The sequence below is a fragment of the Hemiscyllium ocellatum genome, chromosome 9 (genome assembly GCF_020745735.1).
Source record: "Hemiscyllium ocellatum isolate sHemOce1 chromosome 9, sHemOce1.pat.X.cur, whole genome shotgun sequence".
NCBI lineage: Eukaryota > Metazoa > Chordata > Chondrichthyes > Orectolobiformes > Hemiscylliidae > Hemiscyllium > Hemiscyllium ocellatum.
The window spans coordinates 27599471-27622628 of NC_083409.1; the positions used below are offsets into that span (position 1 = coordinate 27599471).

The following is a 23158-nucleotide window of genomic DNA, read 5'->3' on the forward strand; positions in this document are numbered from 1 at the left end:
CAGAGTGGGAGGAGGAGTTGAAATGTTGGGCCACGGGCGGTGTGGTTGATGGGTGCGGGTGTCCCAGAGATGTTTCCTAAAGCGCTCTGCTAGGAGGCACCCAGTCTCCCCAATGTAGAGGAGACCGCATCGGGAGCAACAGAAACAATAAACGATATTAGTGGATGTGTAGGTTAAACTTTGATAGATGTGGAAGGCTCCTTTAAGGCCTTGGACAGAGGTGAGGGAGGAGGTGTGGGCACAGGTTTTACAGTTCTTGCAGTGGCAGGGGAAAGTGCTAGGATGGGAGGGTGGGTTATAGGGGGGCGTGGACCAGACCAGGTAGTCTTTGCGGAAGGCAGAAAGGGGTGGGGTGGGGAGGGAAATATATCCCTGGTGGTGGGGACTTTTTGGAGGTGGCGGAAATGTCGGCGGATGATTTGGTTTATGCAAAGGTTTGTAGGGTGGAAGGTGAGCACCAGGGGCGTTCTGTTCTTGTTACGGTTGGAGGGGTGGGGTCTGAGGGCGGAGGTGCGGGATGTGGACGAGATGCGTTGGAGGACATCTTTAACCATGTGGAAAGGGAAATTGCAGTCTCTAAAGGAGGAGGCCATCTGATGTGTTCTATACATCTGGTGTGTCCATCCTTGATGGAGACGTGTGTGTCCACGAATAAGACTGATTCTAAAGAGTAGTCCAAGGACTCTGTGTGGGAATCTCTCTGGCTGTGCTGAGGGCATGTTGAAACCCATTGTACAAGGAACACCTAACTTCTCTGGTCACACTACAGATTTCTTACAGAAACTCAGCAGCTACAGACCAGTCAAACCAGGAACATTCCTCATGACAATGGACACTACAGCACTCTACACAAGCATCCCTCCCTTATGGTGATAGCATTACTGCAATAGCCTCAATACTCTACAACAACTGACAATTTCTAAATGCCATCCTACAGTGCATCCACTTTGTCCTAGACCACAACCAGTTCTTAATCGAGATACACTGATTACCCATGGGAACCAAATTTTAGTACCAACACATCAACATTTTCATTCACAAGTTCGAGCCAGACTTCTTTGCTGCATACCATCGACAACATTTTTTTCCTTTGGACTCATGGCAAGGAATCACTGAAACGATTACATGATGATGCCAACAAGTTTCATCCTACCAACAGACTTAGCATGAACTACCCTTCAGAATCAGTCTCATTCTTGAACACATGCATCTCCATCAAGGACAGACACCTCAGTGCTTCTACTGCAAGCCCACAGTTAACTCATAATGCTTCACCTCTCTAGATTCCATTCTCAATATGTTAAAGAAGCAATCCCCTATGGACAAGTCCTCCATATACCCAGGATTTGCTCAGATGAGGATGAACGTGACGGACACCTACAGGTGCTGAAAGACACCTTCATAAGAACGGGATACGATACTCAACTCATTAATCGCCTGGTCCAACGTGCCACAGCCAAAAACCACAATGATCTCCTCAGAAGATCGACACAGAATATGACGGATGAAGTACCCTTTGTCATCTGGTACTTCTCCAGAGTGAATAAACTAGACCTTGTTCTTCGCAACCTTCAACATGTCATCGATGATGACAAACATCTTGCCAGGGGCATCCCTACTCCTCCATTTCTCACTTTCAAATAACTACAAAACCTCAAACAGACCATCATTTGCAGCCAACTATCCAGCCTTCAGGAGAACAACGACCACAACACCACACAAGCCTGCTATAGCATCATCTGCAAGGCATGCCAGATCATCAACACGGATACTACCATCACACGTGGGAACACAACCACCACATACGCAGTAGGTACTCATGTGACTTGGCCAATGTTGTCTATCTCAAACGCTGCAGGCAAAGATGCCCCAAGGCGAGGCCATACAGACACCATGACAACAGATGAATGGACACGCACAACAATCACCAGGTTGGGAAACACTTTAGCATCAAGTAAATTTAGCCTCCAGTCTTCAAGTAAGGGTCCTCCAAGGCAGCCACTGAAATGCGCAACAACTCACAATCGCTGAGCAGAAACTTATAGCCAAGTTTCATATCCATGAAGACAGCCTCAACGTGATCTTATGTAACGCCACCATACTGTTCTGTTTTGACACCATCATTATGTTAATTAATTTGCACAGTTTTGGATTATTTGTTACTTTTGTTCGACCTTTGTCACGCGACTCTTTTACTCTTCACGTTATTTCAGTAATTTCAGCAATTTGGTTTGTCTCTAGCACATCTTATTTTTGAAACTTTGTAATTATCTCTCTGTCTTAATGAATCAGATCACAGGTCACCCCCTCACTTTGGTGTGACACTTTACTCACACCATTTTACACTTGCAAAGACTTGTTATTAGCCTGTCGACATTCCACTCACACAATTTGCACTATCCTTTGATACTCTTAATTTCCTGAAATTACCTTGCAATGATCTCTCTGCCAATAAATTCTGTGCCTGTGTGTTTCCCGTGACTTCACCTGACAAAGGAGCAACCCTCAGAAAACTTGTGATTTCAAATAAACCTGCTGGACTTTAACCTAGTATTGTGTGACTTCTGACTTTATCCATCCCAGCCCAACATCAGCACCTTCACATTATGGGTACCACCTGTGCCACTGAAAATGATCCTGAGATTTGACAATACTGAAGTGGTGCCTACAGTTTGACAGAAATGTTGTGAAAGTTCTGTGTCATACCAGCATGTAGTGATGAAGGGGAGATCCTTTGTCTAACATCACTGAAGACAAACAGAATTTTAGAGTATCTGCACGAAGATTATACAGAAATGTCATGAGTTCTCAGACCTCAAGTCTTCAGAGATCAATTTGAAAATCTATGCTTTTGAGCATCCGAAAAATATGTCAATTAGTTTTCTATATATCCTGCAATATTTATGTCCGCTATACTCATGACTATTTCAAATAAAATAAGCAATTTCTAAGCACTTTTATATAATGGACTTTAGTTAGGCCACTTTTGGAATATTGTGTGTAATTCTGATCTCTGTCCTATCAGAAGGATGTTGTGAAACCTGAAAGAGGTCAGAAAATATTTACAAGGATGTTGCCAGTGTTGGAGAATTTGAGCTATAGGGAGAGGCTGAATAGGCTGGAGCTGTTTTCCTTACAGTGTCAAAGGCTTGGGGTGACCTTATAGAGGCAAATAAAATCATGAGGGGCATGGATAGGGTAAATACATGATCTTTTCCTTGGGGTAGGGAAGTCCAGAACTAGAAGGCACAGCTTTAGGGTGAGAGTGGAAAAATTTAAAAGGGACCTAAGGGACAGCATTCTCACACAGAGGTTGGTGAGTGTATGGAATGAGCTGCCAAATGAAGTGGTACAATTGCAACATTTAAAAGACGGTGGCACGGTGGCGCAGTGGTTAGCACTGCTGCCTCACAGCGCCTGTAGACCCGGGTTCAATTCCCGACTCAGGCGACTGACTGTGTGGAGTTTGCACGTTCTCCCCGTGTCTGCGTGGGTTTCCTCCGGGTGCTCCAGTTTCCTCCCACAGTCACAAAGATGTGCGGGTCAGGTGAATTGGCCATGCTAAATTGCCCGTAGTGTTAGGTAAGGGGTAAATGTAGGGGTATGGGTGGGTTGCGCTTCGGCGGGTCGGTGTGGACTTGTTGGGCCGAAGGGCCTGTTTCCACACTGTAAGTCTAACCTAACCTAACATCTGGATGGGTATATGAATAGGAAGCGGCTAGAGGGATATGGAATCAAGTGCTGGCAAATGGGACTAGATTAGGTTAGGATATCTAGTTGGCATGGAAGAATTGGACCAAAGGCTCTCTGTCCATGATGTACATCCCTACGACTCTATGACATAAATGCAATGCAGGGCAAACCCCTTCATTGATCGACAATGAACTGAAATTCAATTCCTTAAGATGAATACAAACCTACTGTGCAACATCGTTTTAAAAATACCTTACAAGAGAAGATACTCCTGCAATAATCACATTGCACATTTCCGAGCTGTTCACAACCTGTGCCTACTGCACCAATATTTCAACACAACTTAACATAATAATGGTGTTCAAAAGTGAAGGCAATTTTATGGTAAACAGGTTATGAACAGCAATAGAGTGTGTCTGTAAAAGACTGGGACAGGTCAGTAATGTGTACTGCAATAATTTAGCAAATTTCTAAACATTATGAGATTACTTTGTACACAGTTGCACATCACATCTTCAGGCTTGCAAGTAGCACCAATATTTCAACTACTGGTTCACAGATTTCCCATGAGATAGAGAGAAGACAATTGGACATCAATAAAACAAAATGGGCAATAAAAGGACCACTATCACGTCAGTATCTGTTCACAACTCTAAAGATCTTCACAATAAATAATGGAGTTTTTACAAACCACAGAACACATATATTGTTTTCCCATTGTTAAGATATAAATCATACATTTATGGCATAGGATCTATGTATAGTTCTGACAGCTGTGATTGGAGAAAGTAAACAGCAATAGTGGGAGAAAAACAAGAATAAACATCTTTTATCTATTGGTAAGCTTACAGCTGTTCACTTGACTGTATGACCTGGACGTATATGAGTGTCTCAATTTCACCTTGGGATGGGTCTGAGACTTAACTCATTCACTGCTGCACAAGAATACCAGTGGGATTTCTTCGTTCTCCCATCAAAGTTTAACAAGAAGTGGCAAATAGTAGCATCAGGCAAATTAAAGTCAATTTTGTTCTGATTCAGTGCTGTTAACGTTGCCAGGTACTAGTGGACAATTTTCAGACTCCCCCATCAGGCAACACAAATTATCTGTGGAGTGTAAAGTGCTACAAAGGACCTGGATGTCCCCACAAGACAATCCAGTGACATGACACTGTTTGTTGCTGAACTCCTGATCTGGGTTCTGAGCTAATTTCAGGGGAAATGGTAGTTAAGAGTGCTACAAATCAGCAGCAATACATTTAGTAAGTCTCAGTGTGCACTGTGGAGAAAGAGCAAAACAGAATGAGTAGTGGGCCAAGGAGGATAGGAAGTGACTGAAGAGAGAGATCGCAAGGCTGGAGAGAAGGAATGGTGTTATTTGGACAGACAGACCACTACATTATTCAGACAAAGATTAGAGAGAGAGGCAGCAGACAGCATTTTATCTTTTCAGTATAGACTGGGTTTGAAGTTAAGTTTAGAGGGGGAAAAAAATCAGCATTTAACCAATGAATTAATAAATCCTTTTTAAAAGGTTGCCTATTCATCATCATTGCCTGCTTGAGATAGTACTGTTGCACAACCAGTGTGACAAGTAGACCCTGATAATAATTTGCATAGAATCTGACAATATCATTATCAGCAACATTCACTCAACTCCTTATCATCTTTGTAAAGATAATAATGGTCTTCATTCTGATTTGGAATGTAGTTCAAACTTGCAACCCTGGTGAAATTAGGTGGTTTCACACGATAGAACTATTGAAATGATACACCTCAAAAGGAGGCCAACTGGCCCACTTTGTTCTTGCCAACACAAAGCCACGCAGAAACCATTTCTAATTCCATTCTCCTGCACATGGCACATAGCCCTGCAGCTTACAGCACTCAAGGTGCAAATCCAGGTACTTTTTAAAAAAAAGACTTTAAGGTGTCTGCTTCCACAACCAACTCAGGCAGCGAATTTCAGGCACTCACCATTCTCCATTTAAAAACATTTCTCCTTATGCCCCCTCTCATCCTTCTGCCACTTACCTTGAATCTACAACCCCTGGTATTTGAACTATTTGTCAAGGAAAACAGATTATTCTAATCAATCCCTACTCACAATTTTGTATACTTCAGTCAAGTCATTCCTCAGCTTCCTCTGTTCCAACAAAAAGTACCCCAACTTCTTCAAATCTCTCCGCCTGGCTACAATTTTGCAGCCCTGACAACATTCTGGTAAATCTTCTCTGCATTCATTCCAAAGTAATTACGGCCTTTCTGTAATATGGTGACCAAAACTGCACACAATTCTCCAGTTGTGGCCTCACCAATGTCTTGTCCAGTTTACTCTATCCCTACTTTTGTATTCTACATCTCTGTGCCAACGGAGAGCATTCCATATGTCTTCTTTACAACCATATCTACTTGCACTGCTACTTTTATGGACCTCTGCCCTTGCATGCCAAGATCTTTCATTTCAATAACTCTTCAGTATATTCCCATAATTGCATATTCTTTCATTGTTTGACCACCCTGAATGCATTGCTTCACACTTATCAGAACTGAACTCCATCTGTGTCTTTCCTGCCCATTCCATCAACCTATTATATAGATTTCTGTATATTTCATCCACTTTCCAGGACTGATTATCAGGTTTTTTTTGTTCATAGGGTTTGGTGGATGTTGGAAAGACCAGCATTTACTCATCACTGGAAAAGTTATAGTTAGCTTTTTCCTTGAAATGCCGCAATCCTTAGAGTGTACAGACAGTGAAGAAATGATGATATAGCTCCAAGTCCAGATGGGATGTGGCTTGGATGTGAACTTGCAGGTCGTGGTCTTCACATGCATCTGCTGCTCTTGTCCTTCTAGGTGACAGAAATCGCACTTTGGAGGAGCCTTGATGAGTTACTGCATTGCATCTTGAAGACAGTATGCACTACTGCCAATACGTGCTGTGGTGAAGCTCGTGGATGTTATTAAGTTGGTGGATGGGCTACCAATCATCTGCAGTGCAGCTTATGTACTATCTACACATTGTTGTCACTGAACTGGTGATTGAGGGAGGGAATATTTGCAGATGTAGTGCCAATCAAACTGGTTGGTGTCAAGCTTCTTGATTATTGTTGGAACTACATTCATTCAAGCAAGTGACGAGTATTCTATCAACTCCTGACTTGTGCTTATAAAATGTGAACAGGCATTAAGACCACAGAAGTTAGTTATTGGTCAAATTACTGATACTGGCTGAATTCCTAGCTCAATCCTGATCTTGCAGACTCAATATTTATGGCTGGTCCAGACAAGTTTCTGGTCTATAGTAACCACCAGAATTTTAATAGTGGGTGATTCAGTGATGGTAATACTGCTGAATATCAAGGAGTTATGGTTAGTTTCTCACTTGTTGGAGGTGTTTATTTCCTCACACTTTTGTGGCGTCAATGTTACTTACCACTTATCAGCCCAAGCCTGGATTTGTCCAGGTCATGCTCTAGATGAATATGTACTATTTCTGTGTCTGAAATAACACAAATGCACTGAATATTGCACAGTCAGTCAATCAGCAAACATCTGCAAACATCCCCACTTCTGATCTGATGATAGAGGTAAGGTGTTGATGAAGCAGTTGACGGTGGTTAGGCTGAGGACATTCCCTGAGAAACTCTTGCAGAGACTTCCTGGAACGGAGATGACTGACCTCCAACAAGCACAACCACTTTCCTTTGTGTAGTTATGACTCCAAATGAGAATGTGTAAAGAGTATAAGCAGGCAAGGGAAGAATTAAGTTCTGAGTTTTGTGAAACAATAGGTTCAGCTGAACATGACACAGACCAGAAAAGAATCTACAGTTACCAATGGGGTGTTGGAGGCAAGGGTAATGGATTAACAAAGTGGAAAAGCAGTCATTATGTAGAGCCATTTAACAATATTGGAAGCATTCAGTATGCAAAGTCAGCTAACAAGGGGAAAAATATCCATTGTATGATCCCAGTTAACAAGGTGAAGAACATTCATTGTGTAACAACAGATGGCTTAATCTTCGCTATTGACACTCGCTGATTGTAACGGTCACCCAATCAATATGTATGTTGCCTTATGTGGATTGTCCTCCCTGTAAAATGGCTATGTAGTTCATTGAGAAACTGCTATTCCAGAAAAGACCGTGAACTCATGTCTCTGTGCACATGGGCAATCATTCTCTCTCCCTCCAGGGCTTGGAATAAAGATGAAGAAAGTAAAACTACACTGCGTCTCTGAGCGTCTTGCTTCAACTAAGGGGTGGGAAACAAGACAACACAACCAATTCCCCACGATTACCATTGACTTCATTTTTGCTCGGGCTCCTTGGTGCCATACTTACAATATGGCCTTGATATCAAGGCTATAACTCCCATCTCATCTCTGGAATTCAGCTTTATTGCCCATGTTTGAATTAAGACTTTAATGAGGTCAGGAGATGAGTGGTTCTGCCATCAGTGAGCAGGTATTGCTAAGCAAGTGCTTCTCAACAGCAATGTTGATGACACCTTCAATTATTTCACTGATGATGGAGTGTAGACTGATGGGGATTAATTGGCTGGGAATGCCTGATGAAGGGCTTTTGCCCGAAACATCGATTTTCCTACTCCTCGGATGCTGCCCGACCTGCTGTGCTTTCACAGCACCATTCTAATCTTGACTCTAATCTCCAGCATCTGCAGTACCCACATCCTTCTACCCAAAAACATTTCACTGTCTAGTAACCTACTCATATTCATTAATGGAGAAAAGCAAAATAAAGTAATGGTTATTCACCAGGGGATGAGAGGACTGACAGTAATTTTGGAACAGTACTGCATAAAGCCTGAAGTTGGGCTAGAATGATGCAATCACAAAATCAAAACCTAAAACATTAATAACTGACTCAGAAATCAAACCTACTCTGGTGTAAAGCTGGTCCATTCAAAAGGTCTTCAAATAACGTCATTGACTGGAGGATACACATTGCATTTAGTGCTTATAAATAGTACCATTACACCATACAAGCCAATGATGGAACAAGTTGTTCACAGTAACAGTACAGCTGGACTCAGGCCTCCTTTCCTCAAAGTACGAAACAACTGTATCATAACAGCAGTTTTTATTTAAATTTCTGTGACCCACGTAAGTCAGAAGTTACAATACATCCAGGTTTCATAATCTATTGACGCAAAAAATCTTGAAGCGCATTCAAAATAAACATTCATATAGAAATAGGTCAGCTGAAACAGCCTACTTTTTTGTTTACAATTATTTCAAAGCCATGGTAAAACAATGTTTTTGCAACATTGACCACAGTACAGTCATGACAATATTATTAATAAATGTATGCTTCATAAAAACCAACACAGTTATGTTTTATTCAACTGGAAGTGAATATGTAATGAAATACCAGTTACAAATCAGATTCTTGGCTGTCTTTAGGCTAATATGGAACAAAAAAGATCTCTACATCTCTGACACCTCGTCCTACTACCCCCTTAATTATGACCCCATCTCTGATCAACAAATCATCATCTTCCAGACCATCAAAAATCTCACCAACTCGAGAGATCCCCCTTCAACCTATGCCCTCTAGTTTTGGACTCTCCCACCCCAGGGAAAAAACCTTGTCTCTTCATCTTATCCATGCCACTCATGATTTTATAAATCTCTATAAAGGTCATCCCTCAGCCTGCGACACTCCGAAGAAAATAACCCCAGCTCATTCAGCCTCTCTCTACAGCTCAATTCCTCCAATCCTGGCAACATCCTTGGAAATATTTTCTGAACCTTTCAAGTTTCACAACGTCCTTCAGAAAGGAGGGAGACCAGGATTGCACGCAATACTCCCAAAGTGGCCAAACCAATATCCTGTGCCGCTGCAACACGACCTCCCAACTCCTGTACGCAATGCACTGACTAATAAAGGCAAGCATACCATATAATATAAAAGCAAATTACTGCAGATGCTGGAATCTGAAACCAAAAGAGAAAATGCTGGAAAATCTCAGCAGATCAGGCAGCATCTGTAAGGAGAGAAAAGAGCTGACGTTTCGAGTCTAACTGACCCTTTGTCAAAGCTGGCAAGCATACCAAACGCCTTCTTCACTATCCTATATACCTGCAAATGAAGTAATGTTTGACATAGTCAACTCATGGGAGTACAAGTATCAAATCATCTGGCGCAATTTAGTCATTATTCTGACTTGAAGCCAATGTACAATGTACAATCATTACCCACATTGTATTGGACTTCTGTACATGTAACAACTTCACATCAGCAGAATGTGCTGAAGCCTTCAATTTCTCAGTGCACAGTTTTCAACTGGTGAATGGCTTAACAATTCTTAAGACACAATTTAACGGGTAGCAGAAGTGAGGTGCATCCTACTTTAAAACAATCATTCATGCACTTGTTATAAACTAAATAGATCTTTGGCAGAAAAGAAGAAAAACATTTTTACCACTTTCAATAGTGACATTCATTTCAAAAAATGCTCAGAACCAATATACAGAAAAATTCCATCAGTGCTCACCATGAGGTGTGGCATTCTTACTGAAAATGAAATCTAGTTATTTTTATCGCATTTAAAACTCACTTACCATTTGTTATATTTACTGATTTTCCATTCATGCATAAGATGGGGTTTATGGAAAGCAAATCTTAGTGTGCTCAGCAAATAGCTAGTCTTACTTGCGATCGTAACTCACAAAAGCTGAAGCATGCAATTTGAGCGGGTTGGCTGAGAGTGATGATGCTGGCAACCTCCAGGGTCTTCAATGTCTCAGTCTTCTACAAGGATTTATATTATGGCTAATCTAACTGTACAAGTCCTTGTTTCTTCTGAATAAAAAAGCTTCATTGCTTATACAAAACAGGGTGTCGAAGAGACAAATGTTTTGGTCAAAAAATTCTGGTCTCCTTCCTATCGGAAAGATGTTGTGAAACTTGAAAGGGTTCAGAAAAGATTTACAAGGATGTTGCCAGGGTTGAAGGATTTGAGCTGTAGGGAGAGGCTGAATAGGCTGGGCTGTTTTCCCTGGAACGTCAGAGGCTGAGGGATGACCTTATAGAGATTTATAAAATCATGAGGGACATGGATAGGATAAATAGGATAAATTTTCCCTGGGGTGGGGGAGTCCTGAACTAGAGGGCATAGGTTTCGGGTGAGAGGGGAAAGATATAAAAGAGACCTAAGGGGCAACGTTTTCACGCAGAGGGAGGTACGTATATGGAATGAGCTGCCAGAGGAAGTGGTGGTGGCTGGTACAATTGCAATATTTAAAAGGCATCTGGATGGGTATATGAACAGGAAGGGTTTGGAGGGATATGGGCCTGGTGTTGGCAGGTGGGACTGGATTGGGTTGGGATATCTGGTTGGCATGGACCTCTCTATGACTCTAAAAACAATTTTTTACTCGGTCCTTTCAAGAGAACTGGCAGACAATTACTGCAGTCAATTCTCCAAATGGTTCACATTATAATCGGAGACAAAGTAATACCCAAACAGGACGTGATAAATAAATTATAGTCTTAGATGTTTGAGTACAGTGACCGCCAAATATGAATTAACACAAAATAAAACAAAAAAAAACTTGGTTGCCGGAGGTCTGAAACAAAAACAGAAATGGCTCAGGAAACTCAGCAGGTCTGGCAGCATTGTGAGAAGAAAGCAGAGTTAATGTTTCAAGTCTGAGTTTTGCCAGCCATTTTTGTTTTTGTCATGAATTAACACAACCCAAATGCATAATTTATTCCCAAATCTTAATACATCCCATCCCAGAGACTATTTGTGAATCACAAAAAAAAAGAAAAAAAAGAGCAAAGACAGCAACAGTAATTATTTTGTGCTTTTTATGATCTTTGGACACCCCAAAGCACTTCACATCCAATACTTTTGAAATGCTGTCCCTGTTTTATTGTAGGAATCACATCATTACAAATCATACAACTCTCTACAATTAAGAAAACTTTTCTTGCCATCTCCTGGGAAGCAACTCTTCTGGCTTCAACTGTTTGGTTTTCATTTTCATAACACTCAGGTGGGAGAAAGGCAGGTACGGACGAGGAGACTCCAACTACTAGCAATATGGTCTTTGTTTCAAAAGTAGTTAAGGCAACTAAATTAAATGTCTCTAGTTTCATACAACATTCAAATTCAGCACTGTAACAATTACTTGTGATCAAAAGATATGATAATGACTGGCAAGACTAATTCCTTGTTCTCTGAAACACTGATACCCAGATCTTTTACAGCATAAGATTCAACGTGCATAAAGCAAAAGAGCCCTTTCATTGAAGAAGTTTCTTGACAAACAAGTTTTTCGTGTGATCAAACAAATTGTCTCCTATCTTTCATTTTGAAATTCAGTGAGGATCGGGTTCTAAGCTAACACTATGTCATCTTTAAAAAGATATGAAATAAAAACAAAAAATCAACGTTATGCCAAATGATCTCCCTTCCCTCACTCGGAGATGACAGCAAGACAAAATGTTGCTGCAGAAAGATTATTATTAAATCAGATAGGGTTCAGAAAAAAATTATCAGGATGTTGATGGGCCTAGAAGGCATATTTTTAAGGAGAGAGGAGGAAGATTTAAAAGGGACCTCAGGGGCAACCTTTTCACACAGAGGGTGGTCTTTATGTGGAATGAACTTCCAGAGGAAGTGGTAGAGGCGGGTACATTTACAACATTTAAAAGACATTTGGATACGTACATGAATAAGAAAGGTTTAAGAGGGATATGGGCCAAATGCCGGCAATTGGGCCTAGCTCAGTTTGTGAAACTTGGTCAGCATGGGTGAGTTGGTTCAAAGGGTCAGTTTCTGTGCTGTCTGACTCTATTACTTTATGTAAAGCAAAAGGCCATACAAGCTAACTCAGCACAAATCACAGATTGAACCCTAAAATCTGGCTAGACACTGTAGACCTGGATCACACCTGGTGTTGCAAGGACTGATGATGCCATAAGAAAGTGGTTAGAGGGTGGGGACTGTGAGTCTTTTAGATCATGGAAGTGCAAGGCGAGCACTTATTAATCATCCTCAATTCTCCTATTTCTTAAACTACTACAGTCCATATGGTGTAAGTACATCTATAGTGCTGGTGATGGAAGTATTTAAAAGACACATTAATACAGTTCAAGAAACAGTATAAGAGGACACCACACTTAAGATGAAGAAAGTTTATGCATCTCTGTTCCATTTTTCTGCCCCATTAACTCCCAAAATCATCAACAAGATCTTTTCAACTCCAGAATTTAAATTCTAGCACAAAGCTTCACCATACAATGGCAATCCTAAAATCAGACCATAAACAATGAAATGCATTCAGTTTGCAAAGAATTAAATGTTTACAGTATGTTACAGGAAGCATTCAAGGTAAACAACAGTAGTTAACTAAGACCATAAGACATAGGAGTGGAAGTAAGGCCATTCGGCCCATCGTGTCCACTCCACCATTCAATCATGGCTGATGGGCATTTCAACTCCACTTACCAGCATTCTCCCCGTAGCCCTTAATTCCTTGTATACTAAGGCAATTTAAGATAGAACAAAGCTTTGTTCAAATTCCACAAAATAGAAATAACATTCGCACACAACAGCTTCAAAATAAGAAAGAATACCGAGCTAGACTTTCTTACTCATTTTATCAGTGGTACAGTTCTAGCACAACACGGAACACAAGTCAAAGAGAACCCAGCAGAAAGGATAGAGAAAGATTGATGTATGTGCAGGAGTATGTCTGACAGAGTACAAATTACACAACATGATTGATGTATAACCACAGCAGCAAGAGACAGCCACACTATAAAATGTGATATTTTTCCCTTTCTGTTCAGCTAAGTCACACAAAAAAAAATTTGTACAGATTCTAAAGCACAATAAAACATCTGAAGATACTTTACATAGAATGGAGTCGGATAAAATGAAGTTTTAAGGAAAAAGTGGACTAACTGAAGACAAGAGATGGTAAGCATCCAGAGATTTAGGGTAGAAATACCACAAAGTGGAACCAAAATTGTGCCATTAAGCAAGGAAAATGGCAAGTTCGCAATTTCACCATTACTAATTGCTCTTGAATTTGGGATGGTTTCGGATGGCAAGATAACATTGGGACAGCAGTTTCGGTGAAAAACTCATATAGCATACATTCAGACTTTTGTGGTGAAATGTTTGTGTTCCTATCTCTGGTTCATAAAGTCCCAGATATGTGTCATAACATACCTGAACAGGTTGAGTAAAAACCTTTTAAGGTACGCATTAGTCATTTAGAGTCAGAGAGTCATAGAGATGTGCAGAATGGAAACAGACCCTTCGGTCCAACCCGTCCATGCCGACCTGATATCCCAACCCAATCTAGTTCCACCTGCCAGTACTGTCAAAATTAGCCGTCCTCCAATTTAGAACTTCAACTGTTTGATCTGATCCATCCTTTGCCATCACTATTTTAAAACTAATAGAATTATGGTCGCTGGCCCCATCGTGCGCCCCTACTAACACCTCAGTCACTTACCCTATCTTATTTCCCAAGAGTAGGTCAAGTTTTGCATGTTCTCTAATAGGTACTTCCACATACTGAATCAGAAAATTTTCTTGTACACACTTAAATCCCTCTTCATCTAAATCCTTAACACTATAGCAGTCCCAGTCTATGTTTATAACGTTAAAATCCCCTACCATAACACCCTGTTATTCATACAGATAACCGATCTACTTACAAAATTGTTTCTCCATTTCCCACTGACTACTGGGAGAGTCAATAGGACAATCCCATAAAGTGATGATCTCTTTCTTATTTCTCAGTTCCACCTAACTAACTTCCCTAAATGTATTTCCAGGAATATCCTCCTCAAGCACAGCTGTAACGTTATCCCTTATCAAAAACGCTTCACCACCCTCACCCCCCCCACTCACCCCCACCACCACCATCCTCCCCTTCCCACCGACCCTCCCCCACCCTCCACCCCCCACCCCCCCTCCACCCCCCACCCCCCCTCCACCCCCCACCCCCACACCCCTCCACCCCCCAAATTCACCCTTCCGATAGCATTTGTATCCCGGAACATGAAGCTGCCAGTCCTGTCCATTCGTGAGCCATGTCTGTAACTGCTATGATATCCCAGTCCCATGTTCCTAACCATGCCCTGAGTTCAGCTGCCTTCTCCTGCACTGAAATGAATGCAGTTTAATATATCAGTCCTACCCGCCACTAAATTTTACTCCTCCACAACTTCAGAGATTCCAATAGACCCTGCATTAACATATTTTTGACTGACTCCAGTTTCAATCTTTTTCAGGAAAAAAAAGGCTGAAGCTTTTTATCATGAACCTTGTGGCATCGGCATTGACTCCAGACCTCCTGCCACGTGCTCCTCATCACAGACTGCTTACACTCACCATTTTCTAGCTGAATCTCTCATCAGATCTTTGCAACATTCAGACTTCATTATTTCACTGCCTTCATGGCTGGCTTCCAAACTCTCCCTAAGCTTTAGCAAATTTCTTATTACCCTGGTGTTATTCTCAACTTCCACAATACATCCACTACAGATCACCTTACTTATTGGTTCCAAGTTTCAAATTGAATCTCTCTATACATCTGTATGTAACCTACTTTCACGTACAGAAATATCTCCCTGAATGCACTCATGCACTGATCGATGTCACTTTCATCACCTAAGCCCAAAGGACTGAAAGTGTCTCACTAATTCCTTTTGATCAATGAAGTTACTCTCTACCTTTAAGACATTTAAAATCTACCTTTTTAGTTAATCAAAATAATTCTTGCCATTTCTACTTATTTTCCTTCCCCCTATGGGATTTTATCTACATTGTTAAACATCACAACACCAGGTTATAGTCCAACAGGTTTATCTGGGAGCACTAGCTTTCGGCATGCTGCTCTTTAAAATTTAATTGAAAGAAATAACTTGCACTTCAACCTTGCTTTGATGTTCCAAATACTTTACAGGCAATGAATTATTGTCCAAGTAGAATAACTGCTCTGGAAGCAAATTCAGCAGCCATTTTGGTTCTGAAATGCATATAAAATGAATGACCCACTCATTGTCTTTGGTGGTGTCCGTTGAGGGATAAGCATCTATCAGGACATCATGAAAACTCCCCATTCTTTGAATGGTATGAACCGACTTCTACATCTGCCTAGACCTACAAACATCCATATGACAGATTCCCTGTCAATGCAACATTCTTTCACTAAGTACTGCATTGAAGCGTCAGCCTAGATAACATGCTCAACACCTAAAATGCGACTGAAACATACAACGATCTGGTTGAGGTAAAAGTAATATCATAATATCAAGCTGACACATTACTCAAAATTATTATTTTCTTCAAAAACACAACAAAAACGCTATTAATGATTAAAAGATTAATCAGCTTCACAAAGTTCATATGAAGTAAATCAGACAGCAAACAGTAAAACAGTATTTAGAAAGTCACCTCTTATCGCCATAAAATGGAGTGATATTTATGATTCCGATAGAAAAATACTAATAAATGATTTTTTTTTAACTGCATGGACTTTGCATGAACTTTAAAATTATTGATTTTTATGTATGACTTTAGTACATCTATTTGAGCCTGATAAATCCCATGTGAAAGTTATAAATCAATGTTTCCATTAATCTCTCACCCAACTTTAATCTGAAGATAATCGCCAACCTTGGTATTTTAATGAAACGTTGCAATTTCGTTAACGGCCCCCAACAGATTTATGAATTTCAAATATGGCAAATAAGCAAGAAGAGTTCAATTGCAAGTTACCTGGATTTGGTTAATCATATTTTCTAGCGATAAATGACTCTGGGATCATTATTTGGAAATTTAAAAGGATTTCAGATGCAGGAGTCACCAGAAGGCTCCCTTCCCTGGAACCAGGTAATCACAACTGCTCTTTGTTTTCATTTTAAAAATTTGCCCATTTCTGTTTCATCACCCCACTCCACCCCATCTCAACCCACTGGAATCCTCTTCCATCTATTTGCTACCTTTAGACCATTCTAATATTCTCCGAGCAAGTATGCCATTTTACATTATTCATTAACTTAGAAGTCATACAAATAGTCTGCTGCCCATATCCTAAATTGTAATATCCAAAAAGCACAAGAACTACATTGATTCAAGCCTTGACTTGAAAATTATCATTTTGTTTTTAAATTTGTGCATTGTCTCAGCCCATTCCTTCCCCATCTTCAGCCCAGTATCTGTCCAAGAAAACTGCATCCCTCCAATTGTCCTCTTACATATATCTTTGATCCTCAAGATGACCCAAAACAAAATTCTGATGAAAAGGATGAAGATAATGATGAATCCAGGGAACAGGCAATTCTGGATTTAGTGATCTGTAATGAGGCAGATTTGAATCAGGGACTTAAGATGAAGGAACCTAGAGGGGGTAGTGACCATAATATGATAGAACTTACCCTACATTTTGAGGCGAAGAAGCTGGAATCAGATTTAACAGTATGACAATTAAGTAAAAGGTAACTACAGAGCCATGAGGGAGGAGCTGGCCAGAGTTGAAAAGGAAGGGAAGCAAAGCAGGGAAGACAGTGGAATAACAATGACAGGAGTTTTGATTACATTAGATTAGATTAGATTACTTACAGTGTGGAAACAGGCCCTTCGGCCCAACAAGTGGGCGGCACGGTGGCGCAGTGGTTAGCACTGCTGCCTCACAGCGCCTGTAGACCCAGGTTCAATTCCCGACTCAGGCGACTGACTGTGTGGAGTTTGCACGTTCTCCCCGTGTCTGCGTGGGTTTCCTCCGGGTGCTCCGGTTTCCTCCCACAGTCACAAAGATGTGCGGGTCAGGTGAATTGGCCATGCTAAATTGTAGTGTTAGGTAAGGGGTAAATGTAGGGGTATGGGTGGGTTGCGCTTCGGCGGGTCGGTGTGGGCTTGTTGGGCCGAAGGGCCTGTTTCCACACTGTAAGTCTAATCTAATCTAAGTCCACACCGACCCGCCGAAGCGAAACCCACCCATACCCCTACATTTACCCCTTACCTAACACTACGGGCAATTTAGCTTGGCCAATTCACCTGACCCGCACATCTTTGGACTGTGGGAGGAAACCGGAGCACCCGGAGGAAACCCACGCAGACACGGGGAGAACGTGCAAACTCCACACAGTTTCTGGCAGTAATTCAGGAGACACAGCATAAATTTATTCAAGGAAGAAGAAACATTCTAAGGAAAGAGTGAAACAACGATGGCTGATGAGGGAATGCAGGGATGGGATAAAAACAAAAGACAAAACATTCAATGTGGTGAAGATTAGAAGGAAGCCAGAGAATTGTGAAGCTTTAAAAACCAGCTGAGGGTAACTAAAAAAGTAATAAGAGAGGTGAAGATGAAATAGGATTGTAAGATAGCTAGTCATTTAAAAGGAGATTGCAAAAGGTTTATTTCAGATATGTAAAAGGGAGAAGAGAGGAAGGAGTGCGATTTGCACCACTGGAAAATGAGGCTGAAGAAGCAGTAAGGAGGAACAAAGAAAAAACTGAATAGGTACTTTGCATCAGTTTTCACAATGGAAAACACCAGCAGAACACCAGAACTCCAAGAGAGTCAGGGAATAAAAGATGAGTGTAGTGATCATCACTAAGGAGGCGGTGCTGGGGAAGCTGAAAAGTCTGAAGGTGCATAAATTATTTAGACCAGATGGACTAAATCACAGACTTCTGAAGAACTTAGTTGAAGAGCATTGATTCTGATCTTTCAGGAAAGATTGGAGTCAGGGAGGGTCCCAGAGGACTGGAAAGTGGCTAATGTAACTTCCTGTGTGGAGGGAGGCAGAAGACAGGCCATTTAGCCTGAACTCATCATTGGTAAAATTTTAGAATACATTATTAAGAATGAGATTATAGAGTATTTCGAACTGCATGCTAAAATAAGGCTGACCCTAAAAGGGGCATTCATATTTGACAAATCTGTTGGAATTCTTTGAGGAGGTGATGAGCAGATTAGACAAAGGAGAGTTGACGTACTCCAGTTGCATTCCCAGAGGTTTTTAACAACGTGCCACACAACCATCTGCTAAAAAGGATAAGAGCCCATGATATATGGGGCAAGGATTGAGGATTGGCTGACTGGCAGAAGACAGAGTGGGGATAAAGGGTGTTAACCGGTGACTAGTGGAGGTCTGCAAGAGTTAATGCTAAAACAACTATTTACATTACATCATCCATTGGGACAAAGGAACGGAGGACATTGTTGCTAAGTTTGCAGATGACACAAAGATAGGTGGAGAGACAGTAGTGTTGAAGAATTGGGGAGGCTGCAGAAGGACTTGGACTGGCTAGGAGAGTAGACAAAGAGGTGACAGGTGAACTACAATGTAGAAAAGTGTGAGGTTACGCACTTTGGTCAGAAGAACAGAGATGTAAACTATTTTCTAAATGGGGAAAGTCTTCTAAAATCTGAAGCTCAAAGGGACTCCCACTTCAGGATTCTCTTAAGGTTAACAGACAGGTTCAATTGGCAGTTAGGAAGGAAACGTAATGTTAACATTCATTTCAAAAGAGTGAGAATACAAGAGCAGATATGTAAAGTCAAGGCTGTATAAGGCTCTGATCTGATCACATTTAGAATTTTGTGAACAGTTTTAGGCACTGTATCGAAGGAAAAATGTGCTGGTGCTGGAGAGGGTCAAAAGGACATTTACAAGAATGATCCCGGGAATGAAGGGCTTGTCATACAAAGAGTTGTTGAGGATTGTGGGGATCTGTATTCAAAGGAGTTTAGAAGGATGAGGGATGTCATTGAAACTTAGGGAATACAGAGAGGCCTGGGTGGAGTGGATGTGGAGAAGATGTCTCGACTCGCAGGAGAGATCAGGACCCGGGGCACAGCCTCAGAGTGAAGGGATGACCCTTTAGAATTGAGACGAGGAGGAATTTTTTCAGTCATGGGGTGGTTAATCTGTAGAACTCATTGCCACAGAGAGCTGTGAATGCCAAGCCATTTGAGTATATTTAAGAGAGAGTTAGATAGGTTATTGATATGTAAGGGGATCAAGGTTTATGGGGAGAGGGCAGGAGAATGGGATTGAACAACATATCAACCATTATCAAATAAAAGAACAGACCTGAAGGGGCTAAATAGCCCAATTATGCTCCTAAATATTATGATCTTATTACAGCTATTCTTACAGATTCTTAGCATCTGAAATACCGTTCTGAATAGACCAGATGAGACTTCAGTTTAACACTCCTTTCAGATGGTGAATGAAGCACTCTATTAAGTTATGCATTGAACCATCAGTCTCGACTACAAGTTCATTTCTCCGGAGTGCTACAACTTCCAATTATCAACTGAATCATCGTGACTTTTTGTTTTACAGGTTTAGGATCTTTCAAATCACAAGACCAAGTTGCAGTCTAAAATCAAAGTTTTAACGTTTACATTCAGACTAACTTACTTAATGAAGAGAATGGAAATAATGATAATTTACAATTAAAAGCGTATGAAACTGCCCAAACAACAAAGTGATTGTTTGAGCTGATTTGATTATGTAGTGGAATATGTGTATTGTGATATATGAGCCCTTGGGTAAGATCTTACATCTATCAGGAGTTTCTTTATTTCAAATAGAACAGTTGAATTACTACAACTGGTCTCAGTGTGCTGAGGATACTAGAAGAGGAGGAAAAGTGAGAGAAAAAGGAAAAACATTAAGTCTTAAGCATTCAACATGAAACTGGGAAATGAACTTCTATAGGAGAACATTAGTAAATTAAAATACGTAAAACTCAGTTTCCAACTATAAACATATTCATGGTTTAAATTTTCCCAGTTTAAATTATTATCCTTTTGCTTGATTTAAATAGAGTTGGAAGCACTCACAGTTTTTCCAATAGTTGGTTGGTACACTTGACTCGGAAGGAGTCTTTCTCATTTAGGTCTCGGATCTTGCATGCCAAATCTCGAACTTCTCGACTCAGCTTATTGTACCTGTTAAAAATGAGAGAGGTGGAAAATCGAATTTTTCACCATTAATAGCTAGTTCCACACTTGGTCTGGACAAAACGCGTGGCAAATAAGGTAGGATTAAAAGTAACATTTAACTAGATTCTACACACTAGAAAAATGGTTTCAGGTGATTAAGAAACTACATTTAAGAAAACATCTAATCCAAGTTGTAGGCCATAATGCCAAACTATTGTTTCTGTCTTGAAAGTTTGAGATAAAATCAATTGCCAGTCTGGCTTTTAGCATGGCTACACCACCGGTAACCTTGTTTGCAAATCCAACAATTTAGTGCAATTCAAGGATTTTTTGGATTCATTTTCTCAAAACCCCAGAAAATTGTGATTGTTCTTTACAATTGCTTTCAATTCCTTTTCTCATTCACCCACGGCTATCTTAACCAGGCCCCACTTCAACTAGAATCTGTTGTCTCTATGAAGTTGCCAGGTCTCAAGTCATGTTACATTTATCTGGATGCTTAATACAGAATAAGTTTACTTCCAAGAATTTAAAGAAACTTTAGGCTGGAAAGGACAGTATCTTAACAAGCAAATACCACCCAGAAGATTATATGACCCCAGTTATGAAGAGGTAAGCAACTGCCTTCATGAAACAATTTGCCCCAATTTATAAAGACACGATGCTCAGCAATTGTTAAAATAACATTCAGCTCCAGTTCATACGACAATAACTCTCTATTCAGAGCTCCCTAGAAAACGTTCATACAAATTATAACTACTGCAGTTCACTTGTCCCCACCCCAAACTGTGGTGAAACAAACATTTTGCAGCAGTGAATCAATAATGAGACAGCAAAACAAAATCACAGATTTTAAAATGATTAAAATAAGATTTGATCATCTTTAAAATAATATTATAAGAATGGTGCCATACTTGAATGAGGGACAGGGCTAGTTTGTGCAACCTAAACAGTGGGTCAGCTTGTATCTATTACCCGGTGTTACGATTAATGTATTAGCATGGACAGAAGATTGGTTCACTGACGGGAAGCAAACAGTGGGAATAAATGAGTGCTTTTCTGGTTGGTAAACAGTGACTAGTGGCGTGCCTCAGGGATCAGTGCTGGGACTGCAATTATTCATAATTTACATAGATGATTTGGAGTTGGCGACCACGTGTACTGTGTCAAAGTTTACAGATGATACTAAGATAAGTGGTAGAACAAAGTGTGCAGAAGACTGTGAAACTTTGCAATGGGATATAGATAGTTCAAGTGAGTGAGCAAAGGTCTGGCAGATGGAGAAAAATGTTAATAAATGTGAAGTAAAAAGGAATAACAGTAAAAAGGACTATTATTTGAATGGTAAAGAAATTGCACCATGCTGCTGTGGAGAGGGACCTAGGTGTCCTAATGCATGAATCACAGAAGGTTGGTCCACAAGTGCAACAGGTAATTAAGAATGCAATTGGAATTTTGTCCTTCATTGCTAAAAGGATTGAGTTTAAAAGCAGGGAGGTTATGTTGCAGCTGTTAAGGGTCTGGTAACACCTGGAGTACTGCATGCAGTTTTGGTCTCTTTAATTGAGAAGTGATATACAGGCACTAGAGGGGGTGCAGAGGAGGTTCACTAGGTTGATTCCGGAGTCGAGGGGGTTGGCTTATAAGGACACAATGGGCAGACGGGGATTATATTCATTGGAATTTAGAAGAATATGGGGGATTTATAGCAACATATAAAATTATAAAGGGAATAGATAATATAGAAGTAAAGAGGATGTTTCCACTAGTGTGTGAAATTAGAACAAGAGGGCATAGCCTCAAAATTAGGGGAAGCAGATTTAGTACCAAATTGAGAAGGAATTTCATCATCCTGAGGGTTATGAATCTGTGGAATTCCATGCCCAGTGAAGGAGTTGAGGCTTCCTCATTAGATGTTTTTAAAACTAAGTGAGAAAATTTTTTGACCAGTAAAGGCATTAAGGGTTATGGTGAGAGGGCAGGTAAGTACAGCTGGCCATGAAAAGATCAGCCATGATCTTACTGAATGGCAGAGTGGGCTCGAAAGGCTAGATGACCTACTCCTGCTCTTTTTCCTTCTGTTCTCATATCTAAGGTTAGCACGAGTTGATTTGTACCAGATTATAAAACAAGCAGAGAGAGATGGAGTAGATTATAGAAGATGGGGAGCATTGGGGTAGGCGAGTCTGGACAGAACAAACACATGGCTCGAAGATTCAACTTCAGATGGGCTGAAGGTAGAGATAGGTGATATTAGATAGGTGAAAGCTCAGTTCATTATAACTACGGTTGCAAATAGTTTAGTTTGGCTGGAGACTGCAACCCAAACTTGGTAACATGGCAATGGAGAACATACCCCAATTTTTAACTGGAAGAAATTTCATCTAATTCAGGACTGAATGTTAGAGAAACAATTTGTCAACAAGGAAGTACTGTCGAAGCCAAGACAAATAGTGTTGAAGCAAAGGTTGGGTCTGATTGTACATATTGAACATCACG

General features: G+C 40.6%; 1 protein-coding gene across 1 annotated transcript in view; it reads right to left on the bottom strand.

The window, feature by feature from the left end:
* The window catches only part of imp3 (IMP U3 small nucleolar ribonucleoprotein 3), a 260300-nt gene that overhangs the window by 223872 nt on the left and 13270 nt on the right, over positions 1–23158 (bottom strand). The window contains exon 2 of the mRNA XM_060829655.1: positions 20558–20665. Coding sequence (XP_060685638.1) covers positions 20558–20665 — 108 coding nt within the window. The remainder of the gene's footprint in view (positions 1–20557; positions 20666–23158) is intronic.